The sequence below is a fragment of the Tachypleus tridentatus genome, chromosome 4, assembly GCF_004210375.1.
Source record: "Tachypleus tridentatus isolate NWPU-2018 chromosome 4, ASM421037v1, whole genome shotgun sequence".
NCBI lineage: Eukaryota > Metazoa > Arthropoda > Merostomata > Xiphosura > Limulidae > Tachypleus > Tachypleus tridentatus.
In genome coordinates, this window is record NC_134828.1 from 68,462,797 (window position 1) to 68,483,192 (window position 20,396).

The 20,396-nt window shown below is 33.3% G+C and overlaps 1 protein-coding gene across 2 annotated transcripts in view; it reads right to left on the reverse strand.

Moving 5' to 3' along the window:
• Positions 1–20,396, reverse strand: part of LOC143249374 (gamma-aminobutyric acid type B receptor subunit 2-like) — a 321,015-nt gene that overhangs the window by 39,108 nt on the left and 261,511 nt on the right. For both annotated transcript variants that reach the window (XM_076499120.1, XM_076499119.1), the window contains exons 7-12: positions 16,358–16,591; positions 15,249–15,309; positions 11,972–12,055; positions 9,383–9,536; positions 7,796–7,928; positions 5,576–5,683 (exon numbers count right to left, since the gene is read on the reverse strand). In XM_076499120.1, the coding sequence (XP_076355235.1) occupies positions 5,576–5,683; positions 7,796–7,928; positions 9,383–9,536; positions 11,972–12,055; positions 15,249–15,309; positions 16,358–16,591 (774 nt within the window). The remainder of the gene's footprint in view (positions 1–5,575; positions 5,684–7,795; positions 7,929–9,382; positions 9,537–11,971; positions 12,056–15,248; positions 15,310–16,357; positions 16,592–20,396) is intronic.

The window sequence follows — 20,396 nt, forward strand, 5'->3', positions numbered from 1 at the left end:
GATACCAGTGGTGGGCAGAGTACAGATATCTCATTGACTAGCTTTGTGCTTCATTCAAAACAACAACTTAACGCTGTACCAGCAGAGGACGTGTATTTAGAATAATATACTATTTTTTGAAAACACGAATGACTTCCGCGATAGCTCAGTGGTAAATCTGAAGTTGTTAATAACGCTATAAAACGGGTTTAGATTCTCACGATGGACACAGCACAGACAGTCCACAATTGGTAAAAAAAACAACCATTAATATATTATGTACACAATAAAATTATTCCACCTCTACTATATGATAAACAAGTTGAATAAAAATCTTTATAAATATTATAGTACTGTATGTTGTATGTCCATGTAACTACTTCGCAGGGTGTGGATATATCTTCACCAAAATTGGTATGAACGTTCATCAGGTCTATGCGAGGCTACATAAAAGGTTTAGTTTAGCATTTTTTGGTTTTTATGGGCGCTTTTGCATTTTTAAAATTACTTTGCCCCCTGTAGATGGATCTTTGCCAAATATAGCACGAAGTTTTGGTTTGTTTTGAATTTCACGAAAAGCTACACGAGAGCTATCTGCGCTAGCCGTCCCTAATTTAGCAGTATAAGACTAGAGGGAAGGCAGCTAGTCATCACCACCCACCACCAACTCTTGGACTACTCTTTTACCAATGAATAGTGTGATTGACCATTACATAATAACGCTCCCACGGCTGAAAGGGCGAGCATGTTTGGTGTGCATGAAGTTTCGTTGGGTTAATGCGAAAATACATGAAAATGTGCATATTCGTATTTTGTAAATTTTATGGGCGTTTTTACAGTTGCATATAAGGGAAACAACTTTTCATGTCCTAATATAATCTTTTATTAATCATGAATTTACATCACTTCCGTCCAAGGGACAAGTACTTCAGCTAGTATAGAATAAAATGGGTAAAGGTAATGAAATAATATCTATTGATTATTTGTAATTTATGTACAGTGTGGTACTGATGAACGTTTATATGCTAACTGACACAGTACGTTGATAAATTCTTTTCTTGAGCATATTCAGAATACGTGAAATCAAATAAAACATTATTGCATATTACCGCTCAAGTTAAATAATTTCACAAGCTAACATCAGAATGTGAAACACCTTTATTGTTTAATGAATTGTTGTTGTGTATAATTCTAAAGCAATGAATAAGATAAATGAACGTGTTGTCGTGGTTTGTTTGGTTTTGAATTTTGTGTAGCTTTGTCTTCCCCACCATCCACCAACGTTTGGGCTACTTTTTACCAACGAATAATGGGATTGACTGTCACATAATAGCGAACCCACGACTGAAAGGGCCAGCGTGTTTGATGTAGTTGGGATTCGATCCCGCAACCTTCGGTTTGCAAGTCCAACGCCCTAACCACCTGGCTATGTCGGACGCAGTCGTCTTGGTAAGCTTAAAAGTTTAAATATTTTTGATACGATCCTAATAGCGAACTAAGCACAAATAACCCATTGTGCAACTTTGCACAAAAGTAAAGAATTTTAAACATTAATTAATGTGCAATTATTTAACATTACTCTAACTAATTTTCGGCCTGGCATGGCATAGTGCGCGTTAAGGCGTGCACTTCGTAATCTCAGGGTCGCGGGTTCGCGCCCGAGTCGTGCCAAACATGCTCGCCCTCCCAGCCGTGGGGGCGTTATAATGTAACGGTCAATCCCACTATTCGTTGGTAAAAGGTGTAGCCCAAGAGTTGCCGGTGGTTGGTGATGACTAGGTGCCTTCCCTCTAGTCTTACACTGCTAAATTATGGACGGCTAGCACAGATAGCTCTCGAGTTGCTTTGTGCGAAATTCAAAAACAAACTAATTTTTTGTTATTTATTACCATTGAAACTAATTCGGTATGCTTTTCAGTGACTTAGTAAGTCTGCAGATTAAACCAAGCCAATTTAGAAAAAAAAACAACTATTTTGTTTTATGGTAATTCCGTTTTTTTAAAGTTTTTTATTCAGTAGGTTATCAATAACTTTACGGACTTACAATAGTAATACTCCAGGGCTCGATTCCCAGAAATGGACAGAAATTAAATAGCATTTTGTGTAGCTTTGCGCTTGAATAAAGAAAACGAAAGTTTTCTAAAACATTATTTGTAGAGAAGGTGGACAAATCACATAGTAGAGAGTGACTGACTTGGCTAAAATAACGAATTGTATTACGGTCGTTACGAGCAATCCTATACAGTAAATTCTGTCGTTTTTCAGACTCAGGAAACGAGGAAAACTGTCAGAGAGTTAGAGCAGCAAATGGATGTTGTCCACTTTTATAACATAGTCTCAACAATAAAACAAGCCACCTGAAAGTTTCTAGTGCAACGCATTACTTTTTATTCGAGAAAATCGTCAAGAAAACTAGAAATATTTCACATAAGGAATGCTCAAGTAATTGAGAACTATTTAAAAGAAATAAGTTTCTTCTGTAAATCTTTCTTCTTTTGAGAGTCACAGCAATAAAAGTATATCCTCAGACGGTTTACTAACGTAATAATTTCCAATATAAAAATGGCCTGGCATGGCCAGGTAGTTAGGGCGGTTGACCCGTAATCTAAGGGTTGCGGGTTTGAATCCCAGTCACATCAAACTTGCTCACTCTTTTAGTTGTGGGGCGTTATAATGTGATGTAAATCCAACTATTCGTTACCAAAAGAGTAGCCAAAGTGTTTGTGTGGGTGGTAATGCTAGCTGCCTTCCATCTAGTCTTAAGGTGCTGAATGGGAGATGGCTAGCACAGATAGCCATCGTGTAGCTTTGCGCGGAATTAAAACAAACAAACAAAAGTTAAAAAAACATGTAATAAAGACGGCCCTGTATGGGTGATGAAGAAGAGTGTTTATGGATCGTGCCCTCGAACTCCATCATCAAATATGCTCGCCCTTTCATCCGTGGTGGAGCTATAAGGTGACAGTTAATGCCAGTATTCGATTAAAGTAGCTCCATATCACTGCACAACAATTTTGAAAAGTTTTTGCTTCCTGAAAAGTTTTTCCCAATTCTGACAGGTACCTGGTGAGTATGCATAAATATAGTTTTGGTTTTGCTTCATCACGTAGGAACTCTGAGAAATAGACAGTTAATTGTTTACCGGCAATAACGTATTTAATTGCGTTTATGTTTTTAATACGCTATTAAGTTCAACATAATTAAAGTGTTTTCCTCCTGATTTTCGTTTATATTCAATGTCCGGTGCATCACGTTGCAGTGTCCAACAGCAGTCAGCTAGCATTGACGGATTCCAGTTGCCCTGATATCGTTTTTCCATTGTAGCAAAACTGAAGATTTCGATGAAACGGTACGTGGTGGGCAAATTTAGATGTGATTTTCGTGATCAGCAGCCACAAATCTATAAGGAACACCCAACAGTGTTCAAGAAGCAAAAACTTTGTTGTGCAGTGTAATTGGCGGCGAGTGATACTTATTAGCTGTCTTCCCTCTGGACTATTACTTCTTAATTAGAAACGGCTGACACAAATATTTTGTTAGCGTTCAGTAAACAAATAAATATTTTCATGATTTAATTGATAGCGTCATACGGGAATATATTTAAAAATAAATTAGTCCTACGTTAATGCGTTAATGATAAATGATTGATACGCAGTGTTCTTGTCATGCTAAAATAATTTTTGTTCATAACAATGCCAACATTCTACCATTATTGTAGATATGTATGATAGCTATCTACTGAGCCCATATATAATAAATATCCTGAAACAAAAGTAACTCATTTCTACTCGCATACAGTAATAGTCTAATTTCATGGTAGATAGAAAAGACATTTTCTACAAATCAAACCTTAGGAAATAAAGCACGTGAGCAGCATAACAAGGTTTCCATTAAAAATCAAAGTTGCAATCTGTTTTGAGCTTTTAATATTCAGAGAACTGGTTCTCTGATGTTTCTGGTTCGCTTATTGTTCTGCTTATTATGGAAGACCACATCGTTTGAATAATTGAAAATGTTTTTTTTCTAGTTTTCATAATTAGGTTTCAGATCAATAATATAAGAAGGACACGTAACAGTTCATATCCTACAATCCTAGAATAATCTTGTCTCACGAATAACCTTCAATAATTTCAGTAGTTTACATACAATTTAAACTTGCGATATACTGTAAATATAACGAAATTATTTTTGATTTTTCCCCATATCAATGGATTAAAAACGTTTTACTTAGAATTGAAAATATAAAACTGTTATGAATCCATAGATTAGACGATTAAATTTGTAGCACTTATTTTTATTGACATTTGGAAATGGTCTCATACATTTACTAAAATCATCTACATGGTGGAGTGCGTCGTTCATATTAATACAGGATGCGTTTAGTAGTTATAGCAACACCTTTATATGAAAAACTCTGGATATAAATGTTGCTACACGAATTTTCTGGATTTAATTTATGCTGGAAAATATAAATTCCATAGCTAGGTTTAGTTTCTGAATATTACAGTGTTTATCCAGATTATATTCTATATACTTATTGAAAATCATGCTGTCGAAACTGTCCTGACAGGACAAAAAATCTTAAATCATTTAATTTTTTTACTTTTACTTCTTCAAAGTAACTTTTACTGTAATTCTTTTCTTTCCGTAATTATTACATTGAGTCAGTTAAGAATAAACACCTTATATATATATGTTTTATACATCTTATTTGTTATTAACACACGATAGATATTTATAACATGACAAACAGAAAGAAAACTAACACAGAGCTATATAATAAACGTTTTAAAACTTTAGTTATTTTTATCTTTGGGGATTAGGTTTTGGTGGGGTTTGTTTTAAATTCCGCGCAAAGCTACTCGAGGGCTATCTGCGCTAGCCGTCCCTAATTTAGCAGTATAAGACTAGAGGGAAGGCAGCTAGTCATCACCGCCCACCGTCAACTCTTGAACTACTCTTTGACCATCACATCAGAACGTCCTCACGGCTGAAAGGGCGATCATGTTTAGTGTGACGGGGATTCGAACCCGCGACCATCGGATTACGAGTCGCACGCCTTACACGCTTGGCTATGCCGGGCCCCGGTTCTGAAGGACAGTGTTTTGAACAACTCAGTTATTAAAAATCCTAGTCCTACAAAACTTATTAAATCAGTTCTGAACGAAAATGATCATAACAAACATATTTGAAATGGCACACAAACGAGCGCAATCAAGTGTAGAATAGCTTTCAGTTATACAAGGTGTGTTTAACTTCGTTACTAATATTTGATAGTTTGTCACATGTGCCAGTAATACAGATATTGTAGAGACATATTAGTTTTAATCTAATAACTATCATAACTTTTTAAAAATTTGATCATCACATTTGTCTGTCATTTCTACTATTGTTTTTTTAAAAGTTATAACTGCTGTTTGGGATTGTTTTCATTGCTAGTGTTACACATTGGTTTGTACTTGTGAATTGTATCGACTGATATTAGTTTATTTTAAGACTCAACCATTTGTTCATTGTTTTGAAGATTATACTATCAGCCAAATGTATTAGTTTACCAAGAAATCAAAAACAAATAACATAATAATAAGTTTATTACCTTCTTGTTAAGTTTAATATCAGTAAAGATGGCGTGGACTCTCCACGTTTTACTAAACATGGATCCAAAGGCTAAAGTGAAACCAGACATTAAAACCCACGCTCGGCCCTAGAAGAGAAACAACAACAAAACTGTAATTTCATGTCATTATATTAACAACCTAAGCCTGTAAGCTGCGTTTTAGTAAACATAGTCCATTTGATATTTTCTGTTGAAATTGATAAAATTATTTATCTTTCTCAAATTAACTTTCATTTAGTGGAAGAGTTTCTTGTTTTTTATCCCACTTGTAGTCACTAGTTTATAAATTACCTTGTTCAAGGTTTATATTCAACCTATATCAGCATGTGTGTTTTTACTTTATATTTAGTTACTTCAGACATCTTCTTGATTTAGGTTTAACTTCTTTTCAGAAACAGAAGACGAAAGTTTAGCCTAAATTAATTTTTGGTGAAGAGTAAAATTTATTTTCCTTAAATCATATTTCATTAAGCAAAAACAAATTTTATATATACATATGTGATATACACAATACAGATATGAAAGTAATAACCATTAATTGAAATACACGTAGCAACTAAATGAAAATATACCATTTCCACTTCTATAACAATATTAAAAGTTACTTTTGTTTTGCTAGTTAGGAATGAAAAACAACAAAGACAAAAACCGAAACTTATTTTATGGATTTTTCTATGAGGTTGTAATAACATGTCGACTTTAATTTATTATTTTCCCCACTTTTCCAAATTTTATTACCACATTTATTTTTCTTTTAGAATTGTTTCCTTAAAGAAATAAATGCCATTCATTGCTTGCACTACTGATTGGTATGAGATTATTTCAAAACTCAGTCTTTTGTTCGTTTCGTTCACTGTGTGTTTGTGTATTTTTCTTATAGCAAAGCCACATCGGGCTATCTGCTCAGCCCACCGAGAGGAATCGAACCCCTGATTTTAGCGTTGTAAATCCGGAGACATACCGCTGTACTAGCGAGGGGCGTGTTTCGTTCAGAATTATACTATCAGTCAAATGTATTATCTTACCAAAAAAAAAAACAAAAAAAACAAAAGCAAATGAAACAATTTGAGAAGCCACACTCTTTGTACTGTATTGAGATTAACCAATAATTTACGTTTTTGTCGATAAGTTTTATGTGGGACTTGAAGTGCACTGAAAAGTTCTTTTTTTTCTCAAGTTACATATAAGTTGCTAAATTGTCAATACTAATTTAGAAACTACTAAAATAAACATACATTCCAAGAACGTTTTAGGGATTCAGTTATATATTCTGAAAGAAACTGACTGCCTTTGTTTCCTTGAGCACAAATATGAACAAGGAAATATGTGTTGCGCTTTTTTAAGGGATCGAGGCCCGAATGTAAGAGTTCTGAGCAATAACTCCTCAAACTTACCGCTGATATAACGTGGACGAGAAACTGATCACTAAAAGTAATGACTTAAGTGAAACGCCATAATTACAATAGAAATAATGCTACAACATGATTAAAACCCAGAGCTCCTAGAATAACTCGTTTCTAGTTGGAATGTTTGTTTGTTTTTGAATTTTGCCCAAAGCTACACGAGTGCTATCTGCGCTAGCCGTCCTTAATTTAACAGTGTAAGACTAGAGGGAGGGCAGCTAGTAATCACCACCCACCGCCAACTCTTGGGCTACTTTTTACCAACGAATAGTGGGATCGACCGTAACATTATAACCCCCCCCCCACGGCTAAAAGGGCAAGCATGTTGAAATTGGTTTAAAATGTACATCCTGTTGAGTTTGGTTTAAAATGTAAGAGTACTCACTAATAAATTGATGTGATGTAAGCTATTAAAATGATGTGCTAATACCTCTAATTGGTTTTAAAATATACATATACATACACACACATATGTGATGTTTGGTTTAAAAACTAAATATTAGTCATGAATCTATTAAATATTAATTTCCACTACATTTATAACGTACTGCAGATGTTAACTGAAATAAACATTTCTTGGTGGTTAAGGTCATAAGTCATTTTAAATATTTATATTTTTTACACACCTATTTTAATTAATTTAAGTTTTTCACTTTGAAACAACTGTATAAAAACTGAGTACTTTGACTACGTTTAAGCAAGATCTGACTAACTGTATTGATAATACTTTTTATACTCAGTAGTAAGTTTACTAAAAAAGAACTTAAAATATTTTCATAATAATCGAAAAACTTACAGCACAGATGTAAGGAAAGTTTCTTTCGCTTGTGAGTCCACTGTCCATGCCTAACAAGATGACACTTGTATAAGTTAACATGCAGCCAATGATGATTAGGTTGTTCAAGTAAGGACTTGACATTTTGATGTTTCTTTATGAAAGGAATAAGAAAATAGTGAATGGGTTATATATTGTTTCAGTCACACATTCATTGAGACCTATTTATACGAACCAACAGAGAAAAATGTTGGATTTATTTGTAATAACATATATACTTTAAGCGTTCAAATTATGTTTGATGAAAGTTTTAGAATATTTTTATTGAAAGAAATTTCGTCGCAATGAAGAAGCACAATCCTGACTGGCTAACGTCTATTTTGAGTTTCTTCAGACTTCTAAACTTTCACATGTTTCATGTTTACTAAGTGGTTCATCATAAACTTTACTGATAAATATTGCTGAGCACACTACGTTCTGCACGATCCAAATAGATGTCTACCTCAGGAAAAACAAATGAAAGTAAAAGAAAAGGATTAGCTTTGAAAATGGTACAATAGAGATCCGATTTTAAAAATAGATTTACTTTGTTTTTCCATGAAAAGTCCTTGAACTTCAGAAGGTTTAGTTACGTAGCTATAGTTACTGCATCTTTACTGCGTCTGAAAATTTCTTGCCATAATTACAAATCTTTCGTTTATAGCACTTTTTAAAGAAAAAAAGCAGATTAAAAAAAAACATTTAAATACAAAGACACAAAACGTGGATTTTTCGTAGTCGTAGGAAGCGGAAAATTTATAGCATTTTTACGTTATTTAGAAACTTTGATTCCTTAGTTTGTTTAAAAAAAACTATTAAATATCACATTCTAACGCCGTTTAGGAATTATTTCCTCAGTTATAATATTTTAACACTGTTTAGACATTTTGTTTCCTGAGTTACAAAGTTTCTGGTTAGAATTGTATTGCACTCTTGAATTCTTTTCTTAATTACGAATATATCAGTCATAACATCTTAATACTGTCTACTGAATATTTCTTTCTCTCCATAAATGTTTCTTAACAAATTCATAGTCTTATGAACTCATATGCTGTACGTACCGTGTTTCTCCGAAAATAAGACAGGGCTTATATTAATTTTCACTCCAAAATATGACACTAGGGCTTATTTTCGGGGGATGTCTTATTTTGATATATTAAAAAAATGAAGTTACAAAGTAAAACTATTAAACTAACCATTTAAAATAAACTATTATTAAACTATTAAACTAACTGATTAATACTTAAACAAACTAATTAGCTAACTATTAAACTAATTAATAAATTATTTTTTTTATTTCTTTCCTCTTCCTGCCACTCTTAACTAGGGCTTATTTTAAGGGTAGGGCTTATATTAAAACTATCCCCAAAAATCACACTAGGTCTTATTTTATGGGTAGGTCTTATTATTACTGAGAAACACGGTATTTATTAGCAAAACGATACTTAACTATCATATAGTTTAGATAAGATGTTGAGTAAATATGACCTTTAACCAACTAAAGATAACAAGATACGTAAAGAAATTTTTAAGTAACTGACACAGAATAATGTGGTACAATTCACCTACCTTTGATTCCTATAACGGATATTCACTACCAGAAAGACACTTGCTAGCAAGATCCCCAGTATCGAGAAGGTAACCAAAAGAGAATAAACGGTGACACTGATCCTAGTTCTTTCAATAACAATTAGTGTTCTATCCATAGGGGGGTCGGAATCCCCTGGTAAAGTATCAAAAGAATGTTACTGCTGAAGACTATATTAATTTATTATAATGTCACTTTACACGAAAGACTACTATTTTAGATGTGGATATTAATTGTTCAGAATATACTAACTTACTTGTTTAGAAGTAATTAGAAGTGAGATGTGCAAAAGAAATATTACAAATGTACTATTTTGAATGTGTCTTGGAAGTATGTTAAAAACACAGTAGTTAACCTTACATCATTCCTTACATCTTAAGACACATATTAGAAATTAAATTCGTTATTAAATAATTTCAAAATGAATTATATAAAACAATTAATCGATACAAAATGAGAGAAAAAGTCATAAACTTGAAAAGTTTCTTCCCAGCGAAGTAAAGTATTATTGCAGTAATAGAGATAGGGTTAGAAATATTAATGCTGAAAATGTAAGACACGCCACTAATTCAGTCAGAGAAAATGCAGCCACTCTGGTTAGTTGGAAGAAAAACTATAGCACAGATATTAGAAAAAATCAGGAAATGTTGAGAGATAGGAGACAGCTTTAAGAAAAGATTGGAAGAGGATAGGCCTAGAGCTCAGTCACACTTAATACTTAATACCAAAAACACACAGTTATAAGTGAGCTCAGTCACTACTTAATATACCAAAAACACACAGTTATAAGTCAAATGTAAAAAAACAAAACGCTAACTAGGAATGGGAGCACCAAAAAGTAACGAAACAAGGTAAGAACGGGTGGGAAAACATTACAACACTTGGTTGTTTTTGACATACTGTTACTTCAAAGTATATGTGGCCATTACTCCATTCATTCGTACCTGGTGTTTTACTTTAAAATTTGGTCCAATTACAGACGTGAACCGAGTTTTATCAGTAGCTAATCCTTTTTAAATGCCCCCACCCCAATGGCAGAGTAGTATGTCTGTAGACTTAACAACGCTAAAAATCTGGTTTCGATATACATGGTAGGCATTGCACAGGTAGTCCATTGTGTAGTGGCAACAAACAAACGTACAATCCTTTCTAAATACTTAATACGTGTGTGTGTGTTTTCTTATAGCAAAGCCACATTGGGCTATCTGCTGAGCCCACCGAGGGGAATAGAACTCCTGATTTTAGCGTTGTAAATACGCTGTACTAGAGGGAGCCTACTCAGTAAGTTTTAAAATTTCCAAATTCAGCAGTTTTCATATTATTCTTTTGTTCAAACCCTTACCAGTCACACAACTATAGTATCTCTCACAAGCTCCGTATGGTCCTACACTGGTGCAGCGGTAAGTCTACGGATTTATAACGCTAAAATCAGAGGCTCGATTCCCTTCGATGGACTCAGCAGATAGACCGAGGTGGCTTTGCTATATATAAGAAAACACACAAACACACAAGTGAGGTATGACAACTAGGGCTATCTGTGTCATTTTCAACATTAAACGTCCCCTTATGATGTCATACATTTTGTTACGGTCGTATAATTTGATAACATATGTATCTAAACTGGTTGCTCAAACCAAGTTGACAACAGAGAAATTTAGATACATATACCTTTCATTTAGTACACGAAGTAGGAATGATTTGAACGTGGCACACTAATTTAGAGGTTGCACAGTCACCAATTAAATGTTATATTTAACTCGCCCATTCCTATCTTGTTTCCTTTTGATGCTCCTACTCCTTGTTTGCAATTTTTTATCCAACATTCTTTTACACATGAAGAATAAAATTGAGAAGATAATAAAGTGAGTGCACGTGATTAGTATGTTTATAAAAATGATAAAATATCATTTGTCATTAAAGGACTATTGAGGTACAATTTGAGAAATTGTGTTAAAACAACTGGAAAACACGTAAAAAAAATCCAGTCCAGCAATATTGATTTTATTGTATACTCAGACAGGCAAGTACCGTTAAAGAGAAAAGTTGAAAGTTTGTTGAGTACATATTGTTTGAGAAGTAAGACCTGACTGAGTTATCACCGTTATGAATTGAAAAAAGAAAATATGACACTACTGTTTTCGAATTTAGTGTTGTTAGGAGATGAAAAGCGCAGCATTTACCTACTACTGCCTTACTCGAATTACCTTCAAGAAAGTACAAAGTTGACATTTAAAGGATAATCAGTGGATTTCCTTTATTCTAAAAATTGTGTTATTTATTGTTTAAGAAATATTTTTTATGTTTGATAATCTGGTGACAAAAGAATGTTCACATAATAACAAAAATTGAACTATTGTGTGTTTGAAATCAGGAGAGAAAGGTTCACTGAGTTTAGGTGTGCTGAAAGATGAAGGTGTTAAGAAAATCCTCTCTTAGAACCATTCTGACCCAACACTGGAAAAACTGACAGAACTGTAAATAAAATAAATTAATATTATTATGAATTGTTTAAGATTTATATTCAAAGTGATTTTTGATTTAATCATACAATGGACACATATTTGTCTTACCTCTCCACGTAATAGTTGTTCCTTTACTTAAGTCCAGTGTGTCAGCGATAGAATCATATTCACCAATTTTCACCTCAGTTCCTCCTTACATACGTAAAATAAATAAAAAAACAATTTAAAGTGATATTTCAGATACATCGATTGATTTATATGAGATAAAGCTCATCAGATAGGCGCTTATAAATTGAAAGTTCCTCATAAAACCCGGCATGGCCAAGTGGGTTAAAGCGTTCGACTCGTAATCCAAGAGTCCCGGATTCGAATCCTCGTCGCACCCAACATGCTCGCCCTTTCAGCCGTATAATTCCGTGGGGAGTTATAATGTGACGGTCAGTTCCACTATTCGTGAGTAAAAGAGTAGCCCAAAAGTTAGCGGGGGTAGTGATGACTAGCTGCCTTCCCTCTGGTCTAACACTGCTAAATTAGGGACGACTAGCGCAGATAGCGTTCGTGTAGCTTTGCGCGAAATTCAAAAACAAACAAACTGTGATAAAAATAACCTTAAGACCATTTGAGAGTATCAACAAATGAAATTCAGAAATGCCAAATATCTGAACTGTTATAAAAATAACATTATTTTATACAATATAGTTTTTATTGCTGAATCTTCTAAAATAAGTGTCTGAACATTTGTTTGCTTTTACTGGTTTGAAAAAGGTTGCAGCTTTTCTGAAGGATAGAAACAAGTTCCATAAGAATTAAGTACTTAAAGAAAAGCTCATTCTAATATAAACAAAAGAGCTCTTCAGAAAGAGCTTCTAATCTCTTTCAAGGATACTAAAAATTAACATGTTAAAAAACAGTAGTTAAAATACAGATACGTTGAGATATCAAAACTTTTCATAATACAGTACAAGTACTTCCACCAACGTATATTACGTGTGAGTTATTTTCGTCAAGGTGATAGAAAACACATAAATATATTAAGATCGCGATAACCATAATATCTTCATTAAGAGTGTTAGAAATAATAAAGCTTCATAATTCTAGCATGTCGAAGTGAAATAATTTACGCTCGAAAACGAATTGACACGAAGGTCGTATTTTTAAATTTATCGTTGTTTGTGAATAAATACGAAGCTTCATAAAGGGTAATTTGTCCTCTATCCACTACGGGTATCGAAACCCCGTTTCTAGCAATATAAGTCTGCAGACATACCGTTATGTTACTAAGCATTTTTTTTTTTAAATTTGACTCTCAAGTAAGTAGTAGAACAATCTTTTGTTTGCTTTCAGTACTGCAATAGCATGGCATTGTTCTCAGGTAGCACTGTTGAACTTTAACCCAAAGGTATCTAACATTTATTGTTCATCTAGCCCCGATCTTTCGTGCTGCAATTTACTTTTCTTCTGTGAAAAGAAGCTACAATAACAGAGGCACATAAAATATATTTGCAAGATATAATAAAAAAAAATCACGCTGCATTTCCAAGTGGCGTTTGAGTTATCAAATAATTTCGAGTGTGAGGCGCGTGTGGTGCTTTAATGAAAAATTTTAATATCACTGGTAATAAACATTGAATAGGGAAACGTCTTTATTGAATAGCGAATTGCATAAAGCTCAATCTGACAGTAAAATTATATTATCCGTAAAACACCTAAACTTTTACATTCAAAATTTGGTAAAACGTGCTCATCGTCTTTTAAATAAGAAAAATACTGACATTTTAAAATATTTGTATAGATACTACAAAACAGGAAGTTGAGAGAACAAAAGTAACCGGTACTGGATAACCAAGCTCAGTTCTATCTAGAGACAAAACAGTCTTTAATTTCAGAAGTATTACTAAAAATATTAAAGATAACTAGAAGCTTTTCAAAGTATTTGTAATGAATGGCAGAAAGAGAATCAATTTTTCACTATCCTTTTTACGCAAATAAAAAAAAACTTAGGTGTTTAGTTATCAAATTAAAAAAAAAAAATCCTAGCCAAAATCTTGGTTTTGGAAAATTCGGTTTTTCAAGTTGACGGTTATATTAAGATAAGAAAATAAAATCATCATATTCTCAATAAAAGGTTTTAAGGTAAAACTTCAGATTTTTAGAGAAATGATATAAACAAGATAATCAGTTTAGTTTGTTTTGAATTTCGCGCAAAGCTACACGAGGGCTATCTGCGCTAGCCATCCCTAATTTTGTAGTGTAAGACTAGAAGGAAGGCAGCTAGTCATCATCACCCACCGCCAACTCTTGGGCTACTTTTTTACCAAGGAATAGTGGGATTGACTGTCACATTATAATGCGCTCACGGCTCAAAGGGCGAGTATGTTTAGTGTGACGGGGATTCGAGCCCGTGACCTTCAGATTACGAGTCGAGTGCCTTAATCGCCTGGCTATGCAGAGCCAAATAAGAGGAAGCTACCTCATCACATGTACGAAGATGACATGTTTCGTTCAGTTTTAAAAAATTTAGACCAACTTAAAGGCATTTAGCAAGATGGCCGTAAAAGTCGTTTAATAGAGTATCAGTCGATCTCTACGTGTCTGATACAACAACATTAACTTTGAGAACAAGCCTTTCGTGTGCATTAAACTAACTTTTCAACGTTTGCAAAGCGACTTTTTATCTGTAGAAGACCATAGTGAACAATCAGAATGATTGTTATTTAAATATATATAGAGTTTAAAAAGATTATTCTAGGCCCAGTAGTAGCATGAATAGAAACACACATAAAATTAAATTTGTATTGAGCGAATCTAAATCAACTGTTTATTTGTTTATTTCATAAATTCGTAAAAAAACAACAACTACACATTTAGTCCTGGAAGACTACAAAGAAGGCAGGTAGTCAACAGCACCCATCGCCAACCATTAGACATATCTAACTGAATAGTGGGATTTTCCCGTAACTTTTATAACGCATCCAGGGCCTCAAAGCATTGAACGTGATTTTTGTGTAGTAAAAATGAAACATAGGCTCTCGGATTCAGAGTCTGGCATGTTAACTACAAGCCACACCCATCGCATAACTTACTGAAAACGTAACAAAATATGTAACAAATTTTGGCTGCTTTTCAATTCTTTTGTGAGGTGAAAATTTTCAAGTTTTATCCTACACTTTAAGTTATAGAAAATATATATTATTTGAAAATGTTGCATCTGTATAAAACTGTTAAACTACTTTGGTGACACATTTTTCTAAAATATGAGTAAATGAACAAATGTCTTCAGCGGAAACGTTTGTGGATAAACATTTACGTAGATAAACAACGTATACGTTAAAAACATAATTAACAATTTACGTTTTTATATTAAGTGAAAAAGAAAATAGCTTACTTTGAAACTGCTTGAGCAGAACAAGTCCACGTCGTTCATTTCTGATGAAACTAACAGGTCCCTGAAACAGCAGTATCAAACAAATCCCGGTAAGACTTTTCTGCTGAACCGTTTAAATCATTTATTTTAGTATTTAATCATTTCCGTTCCTAAATAGTTCATGTATTCTGATGAATTATAATGGAACGTGCTCATAAAGAAGAGTTTTAATAAGTTAGATAGAACCTCATGCATCGAAGATGTAAATGTTTGTGTTTTAAAGCTTACTTATCACACAAAAGTTGTAATGTACACGTTTTAATAATTAGATAAGGTACTTATTACAGTAGATTCATAATAATAACAACTCGTTCCTGACAACAGCAACTCCCAGCTGATCAACAAATATGCAGTCTAGTCGTTTCATGGCTAAGTTAATTACCGCATTTAACATAAATGTAAATTAGTTTTCATATCGTTGTATCAAACAAGTAAGGACATATAAATCATCTACAATTAATCTAAAATAGTAATAGGTACAAAGTGTTAGTTAAACTCGCTAGGTGTATTGGAAATCCCAAGTTAAAAAACGGGATTTTTTACAAAGTCATTATTAGTTTACGTTGTAATTTACTATAAAATTATGTTAACTTAATTATATTGAGGGTAATTTGAGCTTCCTAAAGTAGCTGTTGATATTAAAAAGAATATTTTGAAAAAAGAATTATACTAATGTCTTCACACATGTTTAATATTATTCATGCTTAACATGCACTTTCTTTTTTAAGGCATGAAAATGTTATATTTTTTGTACTTGAGAACTTTGTTTAATCAACAACGTAAATGGTTAAAGACTCGATATCACGTGGTGTTAGGATTCACACTTTTGAGCACATGATGCATGTCATTAAAAGGCAGAAAAGTCCACGGAGAAATTCTGCATTTTTTTTTTTTATCTTAGACAGATATATTATACAGGTACTAGTTTTCTTTAAATTTTGAATACAAAATACTTGGGCAATAATGTAGAAAAAGTTCACTATATTTGTCGTAAAATGCTGCATTTTTCGTAGCAAGTTACGAGCTATCCTGGCCTTATATTTAACTCTTAATTAACATACCGCTCTTACCGTGACTCCAAGGAACGCTGTTTTGTTAAAGGCTTCTCGGAACAAGCGAACCCACATAGGATCTTTATATTCGAACATTTCTAAACTTCTGAAGCTTCCTTCGGACATCAGCTTGTGCCGCACCTTCTGCATAGCCAGTGCTATTGCCCAGATACCGTCATAAGCGTAGCCGTGAAATCTGCTGTAGCTTCCCTTCCTTGCTCTGTCATACTGTGCTTTGTATTCAGAAGATACCTCGTTCGAGAAGAAACAAACAACAAACAATCAAAACCAAACATTACAAACGATGAATCAAGGATCTCTTTCAAGAGATGTAAGCTATTTTATGTAAAGAAGAAAGAAAACTAGGCAAGTTTTAAGGAACAGACTGTAAATTAATTATTTTCGTATTTTAATTTAATATTAGAGTATTAAAAAATTGATTTAATCTGAATTCCTGGTACGTTTTAGGCAAATCGTAAGAAAATAAACTTATGTAATAAGACTGTATTTTTTCTTCTTATAAGAATAATTATTCCTGTAGTAGATTTCTTATAGATATATCTATATAAATTTTACATTTTTGACCCGGGTTGGCCAGGTGGTTAAGGCACTCGACTAGTAATCCGAGGGTCCCTGTCACACCAAACAGCTCGCCCTTTCAGGCGTGGGAGAGTTATAATGTGATCGGTCAGTCCCACTATTCGTTGGAAAAGGATAGTCCATGAATTGGCGGTGGGTCGTGATGACTACCTGCCTTCTCTCTAGTCTTACACTGCTAAGACGGCTAGCGCAGATAGCCCTCGAGTAACTTTGCGCTGAACGAAAAACAAATATCTTTTAGAATATTTTTTCTGGTGAAAAAGCGGTTATAAACTCGAGTACAAGACTATGCTTATACTAATAGATTCACAATGAGTAACAGTTTATACACTTGAATTATTCTGTTTACCAATGGAAAATGTGTATATTTTGTATTGCAAAGCCACATCGACCTATCTGCTGAGTCCACTGAAGGGAATCAAACCCCTGATTTTAGCGTTATAACTCCCTAGACTTACCGCTGTACCAGCGGGGGACCCAATAGAAGATGATAAAGAAGGTTATTGGAACAGTATTGTTTACGTTGGTACTAAACAAAAATATTCCAAACACAATCAATACAGGTGTGCGGCCACAAACTATAGTAAAAAATAATCTAAGTATTGGCATAAGAAAGATTCACAGAATATGAGATAAGCGAACCCAAAATAATTTGATAGAAGAAAAAAATGAATTGAAAAGTAAAGTTAACTAGACGGATATGAACAAAGACACTAATGTTTAAATTGTGGCTTAAATATAGGAACAAATAACGCTTACTTGCATTTATAAACAAGGAAACCGTTAACTGTAGCACGGATTTCTATTTGTAGAAGACAGTCAGATGTCAGTCTACCACGTTTTTCTACGCAAAAAAAAAATCGGGTTTAAATACTCGTGGTGGGCACAGCAAAATAGCCCGTTGTGTAACTTTGTGTTTAACTACGTACAAACAAAATGTTATTCTACATAGTGGTTCGATATGGCACTGGTAACTTTTTAAAGTTGATGTAATACTCTTTCGTATTCAACATATCTACGGTGTGATGAACGAGATATTTTTCACCGTAAAATTCATTGTATATTCTACAAGCTATTTTATAAATGTCATTTGTATATGTGCATTTATCACTTATTCCTGTGTGTTTTTGCGAATGTTTCGGTTTTTTTCGTAACCATTATCTAGAGGTCATGCAGAACTTACTTAAACGTAGGATCCAGCTTGATTTTTGCACAAGTTGTATAGGTACATCTTACCACTAAATGTAAGTATATTTCAAGTCTATCACTAATGTGTAAGTCGTAAAGTTGTGTATGTCGTCCTGTTTGGAAGTAATAAAAGTCCTCCTCTTAATTCTCTTTGAAATGCTTTCAAATGAACCAGGGGTAAAACTATACAAGTAACCATTCAGTAGATCTGTCAATACCATGAATTTGCTTTCTTTAGAATTACGAATCTGGTTGACCTTCATGACTTGTCTTGTGATAACTGCTTTTTTTTTTTGTATGAGTAGGATGATGTGAGTCTTAGAGAAGAAAGCAGTCTAGGAAAGGGATTTATGTATACACCTTATATATGTTTATTAAGGAAATAATCAAGAAAAACATCTACGTAGCTCAACTTCCAGTTTTTTCTTTCTTTTTACTTAAGCATTCTAGAGTATTTGTTTGTAAGCCGTTTAATAAGTGTGAAACGTTTTCAGTCTATATAAAGTAGAAGGTTAAATAGGTAATATATAATCTATATACCTTAACCACAACAGACATTTCTTTTACCTTTTTTTTAGAATCATGAAGTCAGCGCGTCATTTTATATTATGTAGATGAAAACCATTGCAAATACTACCACGATTCAGTTTTCTGTAGCGACTTCTTTTTATTTGTCTGTAAATATTTTTTGTCGAACTAAAAATAATTATTAAAGTGAAATCGTCGTTCTAGAAGTTCTAGACAATAACAGAATGAATTATGTTACTTTGCCGATGCTCCATAGCATCCATTATTGTTGTTGATATTGCATGAATAAGTAGAATTTTAAAACATATTCTAATACTGTCTGCATAAAAGCCAGATAATGTCTTCAAGAAATAAAGAAATATTTCCTTGAAGATGCACAAATAGGCGATAAATACACAACAAAAAGTGTTTATATAATTTGTAAAATACATCAGAAATTTACATTGGAGAAACATATTTTACACTATACGACAGCATTGTGTCATAAGGGACTACTGTGTAGAAAAACATGGCACAACAACAAATGATTTTCTTCTACAAATAGACATCCTGGCTACAATTAATGATTTTTTTTATATAAATGCAAAAGGGCATTTCGAGATTTAAGCCACTAATTACCTACTCGTGATAGGGTAAACTTTACGATCGTAGATTTTTGTTTGTTCACTTTCACTTTCTTCAATAAAATATTTTACATTTCTTCATGCTTCATATTTTATGACGATATCCAAGTGGTTTTACTATAAGCTTAGACTGCACACCTAATGTCTTGTCATTAAACACTGATGTTTTATGATTTTGTGTTCGATCACTATAGCACACCTACTTTCGTGTCATTAGACAATGATGCTTTATGTTTTTTTTGTAATGTCACTGTAACAGTACTGTACACTTGTTCTATGGTTTGTTGGGACTGACTCCCCATTAATCTATAGAACACATTTAAAAAGGTATAGTTTGTGACTCATTGTAAGTGTATCAGCATAAGTAAGAGGTCGCTCCTGAAGTTGTGACAACAAAATTCTGAGTTAAATAAATGTAACCTTGTCTTGAAGTTTATGGTCGTAGAATATATTTACGTTATTGTAGTCAGCGCTTTGTAGTTAACTTAAAACATTTTTCTTCCTTCCAGCCATGCAGTTTGATATTTTTATTACAGAAACAAGTCTTGTAAGGTTTTCAGAAGTGAAACCGTGGGAATTTGGCCAAATGCCCATTATAAATGGTCAAATGTTCTAGCCAAATAGTAATACATCAAGTCTCAAACGTTGCCAAAATGGAATCAAAGCCCACACAGTCACTGTTTTTATTTCTACAAAAACTAAATCATCTATATTAGCTCATAACAGAGAAAGGTAATTCGTATGGCCAATATGGGTACTTATTTGAAACACAAAACAGATAACAACATATCGATCACCTAAGGTCATTCTCATCAGGTTGAGAATATGTTTTGTGTTTAAAGAAATATTTTAATACTCTACTCTATATAGATCTACTTTAAGTGGGTTCCTTGTCCTCATAAGATATGTTGAAGTTTTAATAAACTCGAATACTACTGACACGGGATAAACAAACAACAACAACCACAAAAGACTGATATTAACGGTGGTTTGTATCTAATAAACATAAATACAATATCTTCTCCAAGTTCAACTTTTTAAACTAAGACATTAAATCAGTTGTAAATCATGAACTAAAACTATTTGTAACTTATAGGTTTATCTGTGTTATCTGCGTA